This window comes from Jaculus jaculus, chromosome 4 (assembly GCF_020740685.1).
Source record: "Jaculus jaculus isolate mJacJac1 chromosome 4, mJacJac1.mat.Y.cur, whole genome shotgun sequence".
Lineage (NCBI taxonomy): Eukaryota > Metazoa > Chordata > Mammalia > Rodentia > Dipodidae > Jaculus > Jaculus jaculus.
Genome location: NC_059105.1, coordinates 66682427 through 66701682, shown reverse-complemented (window position 1 = coordinate 66701682; position 19256 = coordinate 66682427). Strand labels below are relative to the sequence as shown.

The following is a 19256-nucleotide window of genomic DNA, read 5'->3' as shown; positions in this document are numbered from 1 at the left end:
AGCTGAAGGTCTTCATTTTAAGTTAATGCTCTAAACTCAGAAGAATTAAGTGATGTGCATAAATAAGTGTGTTAACACGGGCACGTCTTTCATTACACATGACCTCAGAAGGTCATTTTTTACTAATGCAGTAAATTAGAACAGGTGAATAGCAGGTTGGGAGATTTGGAATCAATTTGAGGTAAAGTTGGTTAATAGGCTTATTTAATTAATTTTGTTGTGAGAAAAGGAGCTGCAGGGAGGAAGACAGGGGAAAATGACCTTCACAGTTTTTGATCTAAATCTGTCCAGTTCTTGTAATAAAGTTCAGCTTCTCAGAAAAAAGAATTAAGTAGGTATGGAGATAATTACATCATCAGACAGCCTCGCTCTAATCCATGATGGAAAGAAATGCATCTGGTTTGTAAATACAATTTTTTGGGAAATTTATTAGAATAAGTCATAAGATTTTAATGAGTAAACAAAAGCTTAGGAGAAAAAGTTTCTATTTCCATTTAGAATGTTCCACGTTTTTAAAATAAAGTTTTATTTATTTATTTATATTATTTATGAGAGAGAGAGACTTAGCATGCCAGGGCCTTAGCCACTGCAAATGAATTCCAGATGTGTGTGTGCCACTGTATGCACATGCGCAACCTGAGTCACTTTGTGCATCTGGCTTACATGGATTCTGGGGAGTCAAATCTGGATCCTTATGCTTTGCAGGCAGGTGTCTTACCTGACAAGCCATCTCTCTAGCCCCAGAATTGTCTAAGTTTTAATGTAGTCTAGGGGTAATGTAGCCTAAGTAGCCAACTACTTAGAAGGTTGAATCAGGACAATGAGAAGTTTAAAGTCCAGCCAGTATAGTAAGACCCTAATGAAAATAAAAAGAAGGTTGGGGACATAGCCTGGTGTAGACTACTTCCTTAGCATGGGTGTGGCCCTGTGTTCAATTAAACTCCAGTCTCTCTACTTTTCACTCTCTCTCTCACTCATACGTGTGCACGCGCACACCCACCTACCCCCACACACAAACACACCCACCCACACACACACCCTTTCAAGTTTTGTGTTTGTGAAACCCTACCTCGCAAAAAAAAAAAAGAAAAGAAAAGAAAGGAAGAAATGTTTGTAATCTTGGGAAATAATAATTCCCACTTACATCTCTGACAGAGTTTTTCATATAACCAACTCCCTCAGGTTATTTTGACCTAATTGAAAAAACATTTTGAATTTAAGCATAGCTTTGTTTTTTGGCAAGAAAATGTATCATTATGTAGCAAAACAATATAATAAAAATAACCACCAATTACATGTTTTTAAATTCATGGAATAATATGTCATCAATTAATCCAAACTTAAAATGTTGTGATTTATGTTTACTATATTATGAAATCTTTTTAATTATTGTAAGAATTTTCAAAAGATGAAATTTTGGTTAAAGCACTTTGAAGAGAAGATCAGTCTATGAGTTTCTCCTTTAACTATAGAAAAGGAAGTAACAGAATTATAGAGGACATGAAATATCATTCATATCACGTTCATGTCATTAAAATTTAATTTTTTTTAGATTTTGTTAACTAAACGACCATTCCATTTTCCATCTAGTCTCATGGCATCATAAAGATAGCTCATGAAAATGCATGAAGCAATTTTTAGATACCTATAGCAAAGTTCTTTTACCTAAAAATTACATGACCATGTTTAACAATCTTAAAAGTCACCTCTCCCCTCTGCCTTTATCCTTCTGCACCTCTCATCCTATTCTCCCTGTTAACATGGGGGATGTTTATTAGGAACCATTTATTTTATTTATTTCATCTTTATTTTTTGTTGTTGTTTTTGTTGTTTTCCATTTCATTCCTTTAGGGATTGTTCGCGTAGAACAAAAGAATAACACTTTTTTTGACATGAACATCTTTGAAGATGGCCCTTATGAAGTTGGTGGAGAGACTGACCATGATGAAAGTCTCGTTCCTGTTCCTGCTAACAGTTACTTAGGTAGGAGCAAGCGGAGGTGGCAGTGTCCATTCACTGTGTGGCTCTTCCTCTCAGGGTCTACAAGCTCCTGGACTGTTGGGCTGAGAAGAGGCCAGGGAGGAAGCCGGGCAGGGCCTTGCTGCATCTGTCTCAACGTGACACACCTCAGTAGTGGGAAAGCAACTTGCCTGCTGACCAGGCTCCCTCTGTGGCCTAAGCACCCTCAGTGAGGGAAGAACATGATAGTGAGCCACCATCACATGTGCTCCTACTTGAGCTGAGATCTGTTCCCTGAGAAAATGGCAGCCTGTGTATCTTGCAGCAAACCCTCAGAGAGGAAGATCCTGAGGGTCCAGGGTAGGCTAAGCCTCCCTCCTCACCCTTCAGGGCCTCTTCTGGGGATACTCTCAAGAGTGTCACTTAAGAAGTTTCTCTTAAGTAGCAGGTCAAGGCCTACAGGTCCTTCCTTGGTGATTGTCCTTCTCCAAGGCTTGGCCCTATGTCTGAATTGGGGCTCCCCCTGTCAGAGGGCCTGGTGGGTGCCAGAGGGGCTCTCCAGACAAGGCCAGGCGGAACTGCTAAAGCGCCTTGGAGGACGCCCAGATTGTGTCTAAGTGCCAATTCCTTAACTCCTGAGGCTTGTTTGCATTACTAATGGTGTCCTAAATTATTCCCACACATTATGATAATTACACAAAGGCTTTTAAAAGCTTCAGTTCTTGGTGTGAGTTGACATAAAGAATAATCACTGCGCATTTCTTGGGAAAAGAATGTAAAATATCTTCTAAATCTAAATATATTTGTAACCTATTTCTTAAAAATAATGAGGGGGGAAAAGTTCCTATATGTTACAGATCTTACTGGAACAATTGAAGGTAAAAAAAGGAAATGGAGGGGGTACATCTAGATATATAAATCATTCCAAATTAATATACTAGAAAGATACTGTAAGAGTCGAATTGTATAAAAATGCATGAAAAATACTGTTAATTAAAAACAAAATACCTTTCATTTACTCTATCTCCCCCCAACTACAAATTGATAAGAAGGACATAGAAAAGAGATGCTTATTAAGTATTTGTATTCCTTGAGTCAGGAGCCATACTCACTGCTTTACACTGTAGTACTATAAATGATTATTGTTCCCCCTTCCCCCCAACTTTTGTTTTTTACTTGTAATACTGTGGCTCAGAGAGCTTAATTTTCTAGCCCAAGATCACACCATTAATAATCCTCAGCCAAGGGGAGAAATACTCATGAAAATGATGGATCTGGGAAGCAGTCGGGTGTGTGAATGGTCTGTTAGTGGCCTGCAGGACAAGAAAGGCGCTCAGGGGCAAGGATTTTCAAGGTAAAACCTTTTCAAGGAAAATATCAAGAAACCAATATTTTATTTGAACATATATTATCTAGCCACCTCTGTTTTTTTCCCCCCAAGTGTGTTATTTAGGGATTATGTGTAATGGGAGGCATTTAATATTAATTGTTCTGGCCAAGAAACCACCACTTTGGTCTTTTAGATGCCCCTGGGATTTATAAATACAGCTGCTGGCAAGAGTATGTGGACATAGGAAGCCGCCTTTCTAAAGCACATTTGCCTCTTTTTGAATGGATTTCCTTTAAAAGTGGATGTCCGAAAAAGAAATCAAGTCTGTATTGTTACATCTTGCTTTGTTTGTGCAGGGTGTGTGTGGGGGCGGGGGGGAGAAATCATCATTTCAGAAGATCAGTGGGTTTGGATAATAAAACGACCCATCTGAGTTTGGAGGAGCTGGCAAAGAGGACAGCTTGCTGAATGCGGTGGTGGCTACATCCTCCAGCCGGGATGTCTACCTTGCTCCTGCCTCTTACCAAGCATAATTGTTTTTTTTTTTTTCCTCCAATCTCTTCCATCCCGTGCATGTGTACAGGCCTGCTGTTTCTGACCAGCATTTCCTATACAGATCCTGATCAGTTTGTTTATAAAACACGGCCACCCAGGGAGCGGCCTGACACATCCCCTGGTGTGATGATGAATAGCTACCTAGGTTTGTGACCTCTGAGATGACAAATAAATTGCCTTGGTCATGGTCATTTAAAATTTTTTTTTGATCCATACAGAGCATAAATCTTTTTATTTTCGATTTCATTTTAAGTGACACACACACAGAAAGCATGCCGTGGTCGAGACTCTGCCGCCACATGGGTTTCAGAGCTGGATTCAATTATATCGGCCTATTCTAGATTGTAGCTCATCGTTTTTCAGCTCACTTCACGATTTGAGAACTGCAACAGCAGTGGTGACACCCTTTATAAATAAAATCCAATAGAAAGCGTGAACTGGCATTATCCTGAATCTGCCGCACCTTTCTGTAAAAAGACTTGATTCATTTGAAGAGCACTGGTAAGGGGTGTTTGTTTCTATTTGGTACCTTGGCACATCTCCGTTTCTGGACTCCGACACCCTCCTTCATGCTTTATAACTAGGTCTTCCAGTGTTCTCTCTGCCCTCTGATCAAGCATGTAACTGAACCTAGAGACAATCAAGTCACCCCTGTTGTTTACCCGAGGTTCTTAAATACTGTGTCTCACCCTGCATGGTCTCATTTGCATGTTTGTGTCTGTGACCTGAGTTGGTTGTTCAGAACAGTGAAATGCTGTCTGAGGTGTATCAGTGATGTTAACATGTGTTCTTGTCTAATGACCAGCTGGACAGATGAATGTGGATGCTGTTCATTGTAAAAAAAAAAAATACTGGCCACCGCATTACAGCAGAACCCTATAGTAGGAGCTCAGGAGCGAGCAATATGATAAAATATTCCAATGGCACTTTAGTATCCAGCTTACTTTTCTACTATAGTCGAAGATGGGATTTATAAGGTGGGGTTCTTACAGTGAAAGGTAGCAAGATGGGGTTTGAGTTGGTTCTTAAGGTGCGTGGATACGTCATAATTCAAGTTAACACAAATGCTAAATAGCATAAAGCCTTCATGCTAAAAGTCCTACTATCCATAGAAAGTGGTAAAATTGTCCCAGCCCTCTGTCCCCTTGTCAAACCTCATAGTGCTGCAATTCCTGTTATAAATAGGAAAGCAGGCGGGAAGGCCAGAGGACAGCTGGGTGGAAATCCAGAGGAAAAGGTAATGATGGACCTCCTGGATGAAATACAGGATTGTTGCAACAAGCTGTATGTTTGTTTTCCTAGGCTTTTCCTTGGACTCAGGCAAAGGTATTGTTTCTAAAGATGAAATCACTTTTGTGTCTGGTGCTCCCAGAGCCAATCACAGTGGAGCTGTGGTTTTGCTCAAAAGAGACATGAAGTCTGCACATCTTCTCCCTGAATACATCTTTGATGGGGAAGGTCTAGCTTCTTCATTTGGCTATGACGTGGCAGTAGTGGACCTCAACAAAGATGGGTAAGAACGTCTTCAGATATTTTATACTGCTAGTCATAGCTGATTTGGCTGGCTTCCGCAGGGACTCTAACCTGTCCATTCAGGTTCAGGAATATATGTGCTGCCAAATTTTAACCATCCCATTACGTCTTTATTTCCATGATGGTAACTGATGTTGATTATCCTACCCAGAGTATAGGATTACCTTTTGATGTTCAGTTTTCATTCATGTCTTGGGATCATGGGTTTATGAGAATTTAAATGTAAAAATGGGGCTGGAGAGACTGCTTAGTGGTTTAGGTACTAGCCTGCAAAGCCAAAGGACCAAGCATCGATTTCCTAGGACGTAAGCCAGATGCACAAGGTGGCACATGCATCTGAAGTTAGTTTGCAGAGGCTAGAGGCCCTGACATGCCCATTCTCCACCTCACCCCATGTCTCTTTCTCTCTCAAATAAATAAACAAGAATAAAAATTGTTTTAAGTTTTTTATTACCCAGAAAATGACACCTACATACTTCTGTTCTGAGGTTGGTGAGTCTCGCTCTCTCACTGTTTACTTGAGACAGCGTCTCAAATAAGCCTAGAGTTCACTCTGTAGTCCAGATTGGCCTCAAACTCATTGTGATCCTCCTTGCCTCAACCTTCCGTATGTTAGGATTACAGCCCTATTTTCTGCGGTTTCTTGAAAGGCTGCTGGATCATCTAGACTGTCTTATTGAAAGTAGGGACTGGTGAGAAAGTCAGTACATAGATGATTGGCGGCTATTGGTACCAATTGGGAGTCATGTTGGGTTAGTGGGGATCTTTGCCGAGAGTCCTCCATACTGTGGCTTTAACTTTCTCAGGGGATATATTACAGGCTACATTGACTTTTTGGTTAAACATATTAATTGCTGAGGTATAAGTTCTAGATGTGAGGACCTTTCTATCGTATCTGTATGTCCTTAGTACCTAGATTAGTAGTGTTTTCACTGAGCTTGTTGGTCCTTTAGCCAGTGGTTCAAATTCTGCCCCTCCTTTATGTTTTCAGGTGGCAAGATATAGTTATCGGAGCCCCACAATATTTTGACAGAGGAGGAGAAATTGGAGGTGCAGTGTACGTCTACATTAACCAGCAAGGCAGATGGAAAAATGTGAAGCCAATTCGTCTGAATGGGACCAAAGATTCTATGTTTGGAATTGCAGTCAAAAATATTGGAGATATTAATCAAGATGGCTTTCCAGGTGGATAATAGATTGTGAAATAGTTATGGTTCTTATAAATTGGTTGGTTGTCAGTAATGGGTGTTTAATGACATCATATTACTATACTGGAGTATTTTTAAATGTAATTTTTGTAATGTGATGTCAACAGATATTGCAGTTGGAGCTCCCTACGATGATCTGGGGAAAGTTTTTATCTATCATGGAGCTGCACATGGAATAAACACCAAACCAACACAGGTAATTGGATAACCTGGATTTCTACAAGTAGACAGACTCTTGGCTTTTTCCCTAGTAATATTTTATTTAGGTTTAGGTAAATACAATTATTTTATTTCCAAGTATGCATTAGTATGAATTTTGTTCTAAAGCTAGATCGTAGCTTTGAAATACACACATAAATACAATGACCTGCTTGTTTCAATTGGAAAGTTTCCTGGATATGTTAGGAAATCAAAGTGACCCAGAGTAAAAGACTGTCCTGTCCTAATAGCAGGAAGAGGCAGGACTATGGTCTATTTCCTTTAATATTTAAGAGATGAAACTTAAAAGACTATAATGACATGGGGAACCCAGACTCCAAACATTTTTAAATTGCTTTTGAAAATAGGATTTTTATAGGATAGATAGGGAAATTCGGTGTGAAATGCTCTGGTGTTACTAAGTGCTATTATACAGATTCAAAAATTGGCTTTTATCCCATGGAATACTGTGTCAGATATCAGATTCATGGAGTATTAGTTAATATACATTTATAACATAATATAAAATGGCTTATTTACAAAGGAAATGAACCTTCAGTTCAAAAGAGACTTTCTTTTGGGTGCATGGTTCAGGGGCTGTAACTCAGGGTCAGTGTGTGGGACACAACTCTCTACCTCTGAGCTATCATCTCCACTGTTTGTGCCTTTTTCAAAGCAGAAATCAGCAGCTTATTTGGTGGTCTTGCGTCCATTCTGATGCCCTTCATCTTTCAGGTTCTTGAGGGTACATCACCTTATTTTGGTTATTCAATTGCTGGAAACATGGACCTGGATAGGAATTCCTACCCTGATGTTGCTGTTGGTTCCCTGTCAGACTCAGTGACTATTTTCAGGTATGTTAGCTTTGATTAAGCAAGTCTCATAACTGGGTTATGCTGATATTTTTGACCTTTTGGATTACAATTGGTAACACCTATACTTCAAAGACTTGTATGAGTTTGAAATCTACTTCTCATACTTTAAAAATACATATTTAGAGCCAGGCATGGTGGCACACACCTTTAATCCCAGCACTCGGGAGGCAGAGGTAGGAGGATTGCCGTGAGTTCGAGACTCCATAGTGAATTCCAGGTCAGCCTAGGATAGAGTGAGACCCTACCTTGAAAAAGAAACAAAAAACATTTATTTGAGAGTGAAAGAGAGAAAGAGACAGGTAGAAAGAAAAAGAATGGGCACACCAGGGCCTCCTCCACACACTGCAAATGGACTCTAGATGTACCACCTTGTGTATCTGGCTCATTTGGGTCCTGAGGATTTGAACTGGAGTCCTTTGGCTTTGCAGGCAAGCGCCTAAGCCATTAAGCCATCTCTCCGGCTCTATTTCTTTTAACTTTTGAGAGTGATATAATAGAAATGTCGTGTGAACTGGGCAGATGGCACAATAGATAAGTGCTTGCTAGGCAAGGATAAATACGTGAATTGGGATCTCTAGAGCCCATGAAGAGTCAGATGCTGTAGATCAAGAGTCTGTAATCTCAGCCTCCCAGCACACCTCTGGAGAGAAGGGAGATGGACCCAGAAGAGAGCTCCAAAAACGCACTGGCCAGCTAGCCTGGGAAACAAGAGACCCACCTCAGTAAAGGAGAAGATGAGGACTTATACGCGAAGTTGTCCTCTGGCCCCCCACAATGCACACTGGGCATGTGCTGTGCCCACATCCAGCCCCATACACACACACAGCAATGTAAAACGTTCTCTAAGTTTTTTATACTATTAAGCTAATCAGGATAAAGGTAGATCAGGATTTGTGAAATATTTTAAAAATAGTTTTATTGATTGATTGGAGAGAGGAAGAGACATAGAAAGAGAAGCAGGCAGAGAGAGAGAGGAGTGGGCAGGGGTAGCCCAGGGCCTCCTGCCACTTGAAATGGACTTGAGACACATATGCCGTATGGTGCATCTGGCTTTATGTGGGAACTGAGGAATCGAACCTGGGCCATTGGGCTTTGTAGGCAAGTAATTTTAACTGCTGAACTATCTCTCAAGCTTGAATTCTTTTTCTTTTTGGCTTCATACATATATCTAAAACCTTTCTCTTTTTTGGGGGATTTCTTTTTGAGGTAGGGTCTCACTCTGGCCCAGACAGACCTGGAATTCACTATGGAGTCTCAGGGTGGCCTTGAACTCACGGCGATCCTCCTACCTCTGCCTCCCAAGTGCTGGCATTAAAGCCGTGCGCCACCACGCCCAGCTAAAACCTTTCTTTTGATTAAAAAGCAAAACACATACAACTTGACAATACAAGGACCTTAGAGAAGTAAATCCTTTAGAATTCATCATTTTTGTTTGCTTTTATAATTTTGGTTTTTGTTTTGTTTGAATTTCACTATTCATTCTTCAACTCCAAAAATTTGATTGATATTCTTTTATAAAGTCTGTGGTTATACATGTATGTTTACAAAATTGAGATCGCAATGAACATATTTTTCTGATCTACTTTTGTTTGTGGATGATCACAGTAGACTTGACCTATGCCACGGAGTACTCTCCTAAAGTGAAGACGTCACCATGGCATGGGTTCACGGTTATCCACTGAGCTGCCATTCTGTCGCTGGAAGTCTATGTTGCTCCCCAGACACGCCTCTCCCCACTATGGCACAAAACTGTGGCAAACATCCTTGTATTTGTCATACCCTGCCTTATTTCCTTACAGTAGGTTTCTGAAAGTGAGGTTGCTGTGTGCATTAGAAGATTTGATTCAGGTTGCTCAGAAGACCTCCAGAAAGGCTGTGACGGTGTGAGCGTATGCCTGTCAACTGCCTTTGAGTCTCTTTTTCCCAGTCAAGCATTATTTCTAGAAATACTATTAAAAATGTTTTGGGCTGGAGAGATGGCGTAGCGGTTGAGCGCTTGCCTGTGAAGCCTAAGGACCCCGGTTCGAGGCTCGGTTCCCCAGGTCCCACGTTAGCCAGATGCACAAGGGGGCGCACGCGTCTGGAGTTCGTTTGCAGAGGCTGGAAGCCCTGGCGCGCCCATTCTCTCTCTCTCCCTCTATCTGTCTTTCTCTCTGTGTCTGTCATTCTCAAATAAATAAATTTAAAAAAATGTTTTTTTTTTCCTTTTAAAAGCAAAAAAAAAAATTAATGTTAGTACAAATTAATAAGCAAACACCTTTAACCACTGAGCTGTCTCTCCAGCCCTAACATGTAATAGCCCAGGCTGGCCTCAAACCCCTGATTCTCATGCCTTTGCCTCTTCAGCAATTTCCTACCAGCATGTATCACTAGAGCTGGCTTAATACAGTTTGTAAAAGGTGCAAGCTCTTACATATGCATGTCTTCCTCAAAATAATTTTAACAATTTTGAGTGTCTCTAAACGTTGAGGATAATCAAAAGACCGTAGACACTGCTGCTCTCTGATATGGCTTATAAAAATGTAATGTCTTAGCCAGGCTTCAGGCTTTGCCTGTAATCCCAGCACTCAGAATACTGAGGCAGGAGGATCACAAGGTTGAAGCCAGTCTGGTCTATTGACATAGTGAGTCATAGGCCAGTCAAGGCTACAAGGCTTGAAAGTATTAGAAGCTCAAGTTTTTTTTTTTTTTTCCTAAGTAACTTTTTTTTGATACCTGTCTTTTATTTTCTCTTAAATATTTTATTTATTTACTTATTTATGAGAGCAAATGGGATTGCCAGGGCCTCCAGCCACTGCAAACATACTCTGGACGCCTGTGCCACCTTGTGCATCTGGCTTATGTAGGTATTGGGGAATCAAACCTGGATCCTTAGGCTTCACAGGCAAGCACCTTAACCACTAAGTCATCTCCCCAGCCCAGTGCTTGTCTTTTTTTTTTTTTTTTCGAGGTAGGGTCTCACTCTACCCCAGGCTGACCTCAGGGTGGCCTCGAACTCATGGCGATCCTCCTACTTTTGCCTCCCAAGTGCTGGGATTAAAGGCGTGCGCCACCACACCTGGCTAATACTTGTCTCTTTTAAAAATATTTATTTATTTATTTTCAAACAGAGAGAGAGATTGACAGAGAATGGGCACACTAGGGTCTTTACCTGCTGCAAATGAACTCCAGGTGCATGTACCACTTTGTGTATCTGGCTTTACATGGGTCCTGGAGAATTAAACCTGAGGCTTTTAGGCTTTGCAGGCAAGTGTCTTAACCACAGAGCAATCTGACGTATTCTAGACGTATTCTAGGGCCTAGTATTAGTCCACCATCTTTCCTGAATTAATCCCTAGTTGGCAGAAATCATAGTCTGTGATCTTTATTCTAAGCAATATGTCTATATGATGATTTTCAAAGAAAAATCCCTGAGATACAGGCTAGTATACCTTTCCACTAGCACATATGTGCTCAGGAGAGTCTAATACTTTATGTTGGTCACAACAGCCTTTGAGGGAGCCTGTTTTTTTCACAACCCTATCAGTAATAAATATGAGGAATCAAATCTGTGCCAGCTAATTCATTGCACCTTTTGATTTAATTTGCATGTATTGTTTTTTTTAAAATTTATTTATTTATTTATTTGAGAGCGACAGACACAGAGAGAAAGACAGGTAGGTAGAGGGAGAGAGAGAGAATGGGCGTGCCAGGGCTTCCAGCCTCTGCAAACGAACTCCAGACACGTGTGCCCCCTTGTGCATCTGGCTAACGTGGGACCTGGGGAACCGAGCCTCGAACCGGGGTCCTTAGGCTTCACGGGCAAGCGCTTAACCGCTAAGCCATCTCTCCAGCCCACATGTATTGTTTTTGACGGTTTTGCTGTGTGGCCCAACTTGGCATGCCCTTCTAAGCTCCCTGCCCCTGCTCCAGAGTGCTGCCCTTACAGGAGTCTACCATTATGCCCATCTGGTTGGGTTCATTGTTCTTTTCTTTTTAACTGTTTGGTATTCCAGTCACTTTTATTTCTTAAAGTTATCTATAGAGAAATGGACAATTAAATCCTAAGTTGAAAGATGGCTTAGCGGTTGAGGCACTTGCCTGGGAAGCCTTAAGTACTCATGTTCAGCCCTCCAGGTTCCACATAAGCCAAACACACAAGGTGATACAAGTGTGCCAGGTCACACGTGCACACAAGATGGCACATGTACCTGCAGTCCAATTGTACCAGCCGGAGTCCCTGGCATGCTGGTTCTCCCCCCTCCTCATAAAAATATATAGAAATATTTTAAAAAGCTATATGCAGGACTGAGGAGATAGCTTAGTGGTTAAGGCACTTGCCTATGAAGCCTAAGGACCCATGTTCAACTCTCCAGATCCCATGTAGGCCAAATGCACAGGTGATGCATGTGCAAGGTCACACATGCACACAAGGTGGCACACATGTCTGGAGTTTGATTACAGTGGCTGGAGGCCTTGGCACGCCAATTCATTCCACCCTTCTTTAAAAAAAGTGGGAGGCTGTAGAGATGGCTTAGCGGTTAAGCACTTTCTCATGAAGCCAAAGGACCCAGGTTTGATTCCCCAGGACCCACGTTAGCCAGATGCACAAGGGGGTGCACGCATCCGTAGTTCATTTGCAGTGGCAGGAGGCCCTGGAGCACCCATTCTCTCTCTCTCTCTCTTTCTCTCTCCCTCTTGCTGCCTCTTTCTCTGCCTGTTGTTCTCAAATAAATAAATAAAAATAAACAAAAAAAATTAAAAATAAAAGGCCAGTCAGAAAAGAAAAAGTAGCTATATGCATAAACGGGAGATGACTCAATGGGTAATAGCGCTTGCCAAGTGTGGCACCTACCCTCTCATTGCTGGGGAAAACACCTGGCCAGAAGCAGGTTGGAGAAGGAAAGGTGTATTTCCACTTACAGTTCCAAGGGGAGGTTTCGTTGGGCCAGGGGAGGCATGGTACAAACAGCCAGCCAGCTGGGCATCCTGTTTCTGCAGCAGCAGGAAGGAAGTAGGACTAGTCTTGGAGCTGGGCTGTATTACCCCAAAGTCTGCTCCCAGCAAGACACTGTCCTCAATAAGACCCCACCTCTCAGAGGTCCTACAGTGTTCCCAAACAGCTACCAGCTGGGGACCAAGTAATCAACATACGGGATGCTATGCGGGGGGGGGGGGGGTGGCATTTTACATTCAAACCACCACACTGCAACTGGATTTGACCCCAGCACCTTTGTAAAAAGCTGAGCGTGGTCACATGCACCTGTAACCTAAGTGCTGAGGTGGTGGAGGCAAGGTCAGTAGGGCTTGCTGGTTAGCCAGTTTAGCTGAAAAACATTGAGTTCTCTAGCTCCTGTCTCAAGGAAATAAGGCAGAAGGGGTAAAAGACACTCAGTGTTTTCCCGTGGCCTCTGAATGCATGTACATGGAACTGTGCATCTGCACACTCAAACCCTGCGTGACACAGAGAAAGGGAGGCTGTGTGCCATGAAGGCTTGCTGTCACTGCTGTCCTGTCGTTTCAGAAGAGTGCTAGGTGTAAAGGCAATCTCATGCTTGATGTGTAATAGTCTCAAAAGACCCCTGGCAAGGAGAAACCAAGCCCAGGACACTTGTCGCTTCTTGCAATGGAGTCTCACTATACTGCCCAGGCTGGTCTTGAACTCCTGAGTGCAAAGAATCCTTCTGCCTCAACCTTTCAAGTGACCGGCCTACGGGTACTTACCACTGTGCCTGGCTTGCAGGATGCTGGGAGAATTTATTGGTATGGCGAAAGAAAAGTCATTTTCTGGTTAATAGTAAGATCTGTGAAAGCCATCTCATGCAGGAGAAGTTACTTACAGATGGCAAGAAGATGTCAACATTAATGGAGAAGAGTGTATCTGAGATACTGAGGCCAAAGGAGGAAACTGACCAAACACAGAAAGTTCAATGTAACAAATACACGTGTCTGTGATTTGGAAAGGCGAGCCCTCAGGGGAAATTTACTGCATTAGTAGTGGTCTGTGTTCCTGTCGGCAGACGTCACTCTTGGGATTGTTTTGACCTTCCGAACCAGCGCGGTAGCTGTCCCGGATTAATGTGCTCAGACGGTGTTCTACTTGGTGGTTCTCAAACACTACCTTGAATGGGCGTTTCTGTGCTTATATTTGTGTTAACGTTCAAGCGATTCCCCAACATTTTGTTTTGTTTTGTTTTGTTTTTCAAGGCAGGGTCTCACTCTAGTCCAGGCTGACCTGGAATTAACTCTTTAGTCTCAGGGTGACCTCGAACTTATGGTGATCCTCCTACCTCTGCCTCCCGAGTGCTGGGATTAAAGGCGTGCGCCACCACGCCCGGCTCGATTCAACATTTTTAGAAGTACAAAAGAATACAACACTCAGCTATTTTAGCAAGCTTTTCATCAAAAGGGAACTTGAAGTTCTCATTCTTAGTAACAGCATTCACTTTCAAGAAAACTTGACTGCATGTGCCAAAATCTAGTTTTCCCAGTATATAACTAAACTTTGAGTAGTTAACTGCCTGCCTCTGTCTTGAGTGTGTTTCTTTCCCTGCCCTGCTAAGCAGGTCACAGTGAACCTATGAACTACAGCTTCTTTCTCTATCAGTGGAGTGAAAGCAGGTATCGGAACTGCTTAGTAACAACAGAACAGACTTCATTATGATACAGATGAGGGAACTAGGCTTATCTTGAGCTTGGATACTGGGTCCTAGAAAGCAAGGTGTCAAGCTAGTGTTACTTTGTGTGTTAAAAGACACATTTTTTTTCATCATTCATATGTACTGTAGCATCAAAAAATGTATTCTTTGTGCATTTGAAAAGCAGAACAATTAAAAGCGTATCTAAGCCTGGGAATAGTGGTTATGCATGTAATCTGAGTGCTTGAGAAACTGAGGCAGATCCATTGTCCATGGGTTCAAGACCAGCCTGGACTTTAGAGTGAGAGCCTCTCTAAAATAAAATAACAAGAATAAATAAAATAAAATAATAAAAAAAACAAACCTAAGGCAGAAATGTAGTTAAAGTGTTTTGATATTTTGTGCATTAATGAATTAATGCCCACGATAGCTAAGACACTATTAGCAACTGATTTTAAAGTCCTTATTGAATAAGTACAATAGGTAAAACTACACCTTTGTGCTATCATAACTCAAATTAAGAGTGTCTCATTACTACCTTAGAAACTCACAGCTGTCTAAATATGCAGTAAAAATAGAAGAGTAAACAGTCGCAATAAAAGAAATAAGAAATGGGGAACGTGGGCAGCATTTAAATGGCCCCTGCCTTCACCATAGGGCATTCATGCCCTCTCCAGCTACCAGTAGATTGATTCCAGAAGGTCGAGGTAGCTGTTCCGGGTTTGGAACACATTTTCCTATTAAAAACACTGTTCCCCAAGATGTCTGTGTTTACCACAAACCACCCATCAGCCTAACTGGATCCATGTGGCAGTGAAACTGTAGACCCATTCTGAGTTTGGCTGGCCTGGTGAGAGGTAAGCCACAATCCCCGTGCCACCCACCACCATGTACTGGTGTTTCTTGTGGCCGTGACAGAGCCCTTGGTGGTTTCCCTGTCTGCCCAGAGAAGATGTCTCACATGGTGAGCATTGCAAAGGTGAGGGAGTCTCTTCTAGAATGTTGAGTGTAGGTTGGAGCTGAACAGAGCTGGGACAAGATCAGGGGTTCAAGCTTCTGCTGCTGACAGATATTGTGGTGCTGAAAAGTCAGCCTTTTGTTGTTTTATTTTTGAGAAAGAGTAGCACTATGCAACCCAGAATGGCCTCAGACTCATGATCTGAACTAGGATACCATGTCCAGCTTGTAGTCTAGTCTTACTGTTGGGAATGAGAGATTTTGAGGGAGGAAAAAGAAGGAAAAATGTTCGTAAGATAGAGATTTAACAGTTCAAGATTGGCATGGGGAGATACTTAGTGTACTGGTAAAGTGGTTGTCTCACAGCCATAAGAACTTGATTTGGATCCCCAGAACCCATGTACAAAATGCCAGGTATGGTGGCATACAGTTGGAATCCCAACACTGGTGGTAATGGAGACAGGTGGCTCTCTGGGGCTCAAAGGCCAGCAAGTTTAGCCTGCTTGGCAGGTTACAGACCAGGGCGACACCTGTCTGATAAAACAGCACCCAAAAGCTGAGCGTGGTGGCGCACGCCTTTAATCCCAGCACTCGGGAGGCAGAGGTAGGAGGATCGCCGTGAGTTCGAGGCCACCCTGAGTCTCCACAGTGAATTCCAGGTTAGCCTGGGCTAGAGTGACACTCTACCTCAAAAAAACAAACAAACAAAAAAACATGCCAGGCGTGATGACACACGCCTTTAATCCCAGCACTTGGGAGGCAGAGGTAGGAGGATCACCGTGAGTTTGAGGCCACCCTGAGACTACATAGAGAATTACAGGTCAGCCAGAACTAAATAAAGTGAGACCCTACCTCATAAAACCAAACCAAAACAAACAAACAAACAAAAAAAAACCGAGGTTGTCCTCTGGCCGCCACACATAGGCACACACAACTCAACTGTGCATGCATGCACCCACACATACACACAAAGTCCCGAGTTGACCGTCCTGCTAAAATTAACGTACATGAAGACACCTGACCACAGACCAATGTTAGGTGTATATTGACATAAATATTTGTAGGGTATTATAATTACTTATTATTAACATCATTGATAATTAAAAGTGCACATATAATCTCACTCCCATAAGAATAGCTTTTACCAAAAATATAAAGGTAATAAGCAGTGGCAAGGATGTAGAGAAAAGAGAATATTTGTCTTGGTTGGAATGCACATTAATACAACCATCATGGATAAACAATATGGAGATTCAGTTTTAAAAGTAGAAATAAGCTGGGTGTGGTGGTGCACGCCTTTAATCCCAGCACTCAGAAGGCAGAGGTAGGAGGATTGCTGTGAGTTCAAGGCCACCCTGAGACTACATAGTGAATTCCAGGTCAGCTTGGGCTAGAGTGAGACCCTACCTTGAAAAAACAAGTAAATAAATAAATAGAAATAAGCTAGGCAGTGTGGTGCTTGACTTTAATCCCAACGTTTAGGAGGCAGAGATAAGAGGATTGCCCTGAGTTCAAGGCCACCTGTGACAGTGAATCCATGTCAGCCAGGACTAGAGTGAGACCCTACCTCCAAAAAAAAAAAAAAAAAAAAAATAGAAATAGAACTACCATCGGATCCAGCATTCCTCTTAATTGAGTACATATCCAAAGGAAATAAGTATTTCAAAGTGACATCAGAATTCCCATGTTCATGGGACCTGTCAGCTAAAAATGTACAAAGAAAATTGGGTCGGGTATATACACACAGTGGAATACAGCACAGCTGTTGAATTCTTGTTGTCTGTGATAAGCATGGATGTGATTGGGGTTCACATCCATATGTGGAATCTAAAACTGACCTCACAGCAGCTGAGAACAGAAGGGTGGTTCCCAGTGTCTGGAGAGAAGGTGGGAGGGAGGCAGGAGGAAAGGTTCATCTGTGAGTATGAAGTTAAAGTTAGATGGGAACAAGCAATTCTGGTGTGCTGTTTTACAGTAGCATGACTGCAGATAACAATAATGTACTATGTGTATATATATCTGTATATGTATATGTGTGTGTGTGTATGTATGTATATATATGTATATGTATGTGTGTGTGTATATATATATATATGGTCTGGTTTTTCGAGGTAGGGTCTCACTCTGGTCCAGGCTGACCTGGAATTAACTCTGTAGTCTCAGGGTGGCCTTGAACTCATGGCGATTCTTGTATCTCTGCCTCTTGTGTGCTGGGATTAAAGGCGTGCACCACCATGTCTGGCTTTTTTTTTGTTTTGTTTTGTTTTGTTTTTGAGGTAGGGTCTCACTCTAGCTCAGGCTGCCCTGGAATTCACTATGGAGTCTCAGGGTGGCCTCAGACTCACAGCGATCCTCTACCTCTTCCTCCCAAGTGCTGGGATTAAAGGCATACACCACCACACCCAGCTGGAATTGTACGTATTTTAAAAAAAAAAAAAATTTAGCTGTAGATGCTATTTGTAACAGAAACACAAACTGGGCTGGAGAGATGGCTTAGCGGTTAAGCGCTTGCCTGTGAAGCCTAAGGACCCCGGTTCGAGGCTCGGTTCCCCAGGTCCCACGTTAGCCAGATGCACAAGGGGGTGCACGTGTCTGGAGTTCGTTTGCAGAGGCTGGAAGCCCTGGCGCGCCCATTCTCTCTCTCTCCCTCCAGCTGTCTTTCTCTCTGTGTCTGTTGCTCTCAAATAAATAAATAATTAATTAAAAAAAAAAAAAGAAACACAAACTGATACCTGTCTGGTAGAACATGCAACTTTACCTGGGCAATTAGATATAACATAATGGAGAAAGTCTTCTCTTGACACATTTCATACTCACATGTTAATAAGTTTTTAAACTATAGTAAAAGTGGAAATTCTGTAAATTTCAGGTTCTACAAATATGGATGTATTCATTGTTACTTGGTATGCTCCAGTAGTGGGAGAATTAATTCACAAGTGCACCCATTTACTTTCCTGTGGTTTCTGAGCTGTAGCCAGCCACCAAGGATGCTATCCGCTGCGTGAATAACTAACATTCAGGGTAACAGGAGTAAACTTGTTCTTTATGTCTTTGTCTTCAGATCCCGGCCTGTAATTAACATTCAGAAAACCATCACAGTAACTCCTAGCAGAATTGACCTCCGCCAGAAATCACTGTGCGGGCCGTATAACGGGATCTGGTGAGTTCTTTTGTGATCCTGGGAACCTGTCTCCTATTCCTCTGCTTGATGATAACTTGCTGCCCTGAGGGGTCATGGGGAAGGTTAAGGGTGTGCTGGACAAAGAGACTCTGTCAAGCAAATATATCGAGTTTTCCTCACCAGTAGGCGGTGGGAGGATTGGAGAGCTCTTGGGGACATATTTTTTTGTTTCAACACAGCAATGAATCTTTTAAGAAATAAATGTTTGATTTTCTGCAGCCTCAAGGTTAAAGCCTGTTTTGAATATACTGCCAAACCTGATGGTTATAATCCTCTGATATGTAAGTACCTAGTCCATTAAAAACTATGCTCTCTGTGAGGTTGAAAGTCCTGTATAAATCACAGAGAAACAAAAAGCTACAGTGGCCAAAGTGGGTCCGCAAGTTCTTGTTTAAAGAATGAAGTGTATCTGTGATCTCCCCTTTAATCAAGAAGGCCCAGTGGAGTGAGGGAGGGAAACCTCCTCCCCATTTGGTCCCCATCTGAATTTTCCAGAGCATATGGTTTGGGACGGAATGCCTTGGAAAAGTACCTATTTGCTGTCACAACAGTTTCCTCCATTTCTGCCTTTGAAAAGCACTGTGGAAAATTGGTTTTGTGGTTGTGAGGCTCTGAGTAGGGTTGTAGAAGGCAGCTCCAGGAGCCAGAGAACAGCTGCCTTCAGAATGCTGGCCAGGCTACACTCATTCCTTCCAGTCCCCTCCTGTGAAGGCCTCCAGGTAGCTGGGTATCTGAAGGCTCTTCCTGGTGGCTCAGAGTCCTGCTCCACTCTTGGCTTCATCAGAGGTGCTGGATGACCCCACAGAGCTTAGGACAGGTCCTTAGCCTTTGTTGTTAGTCTTT

General features: G+C 42.3%; 1 protein-coding gene across 6 annotated transcripts in view; it reads left to right on the top strand.

Annotated features, from left to right (window-relative positions):
• The window catches only part of Itga6 (integrin subunit alpha 6), a 96641-nt gene that overhangs the window by 46917 nt on the left and 30468 nt on the right, over positions 1 to 19256 (top strand). For 2 of the 6 annotated variants that reach the window (XM_045146974.1, XM_045146975.1), the window contains exons 5-11: positions 1852 to 1983; positions 5147 to 5357; positions 6369 to 6562; positions 6693 to 6781; positions 7519 to 7637; positions 18294 to 18392; positions 18633 to 18694. In XM_045146974.1, coding sequence (XP_045002909.1) covers positions 1852 to 1983; positions 5147 to 5357; positions 6369 to 6562; positions 6693 to 6781; positions 7519 to 7637; positions 18294 to 18392; positions 18633 to 18694 — 906 coding nt within the window. Of the gene's footprint in view, positions 1 to 1851; positions 1984 to 3872; positions 3990 to 5146; positions 5358 to 6368; positions 6563 to 6692; positions 6782 to 7518; positions 7638 to 18293; positions 18393 to 18632; positions 18695 to 19256 lie in introns of all 6 variants that reach the window. The other 4 variants (XM_045146978.1, XM_045146976.1, XM_045146973.1 and 1 more) reach the window with 3 other exon arrangements.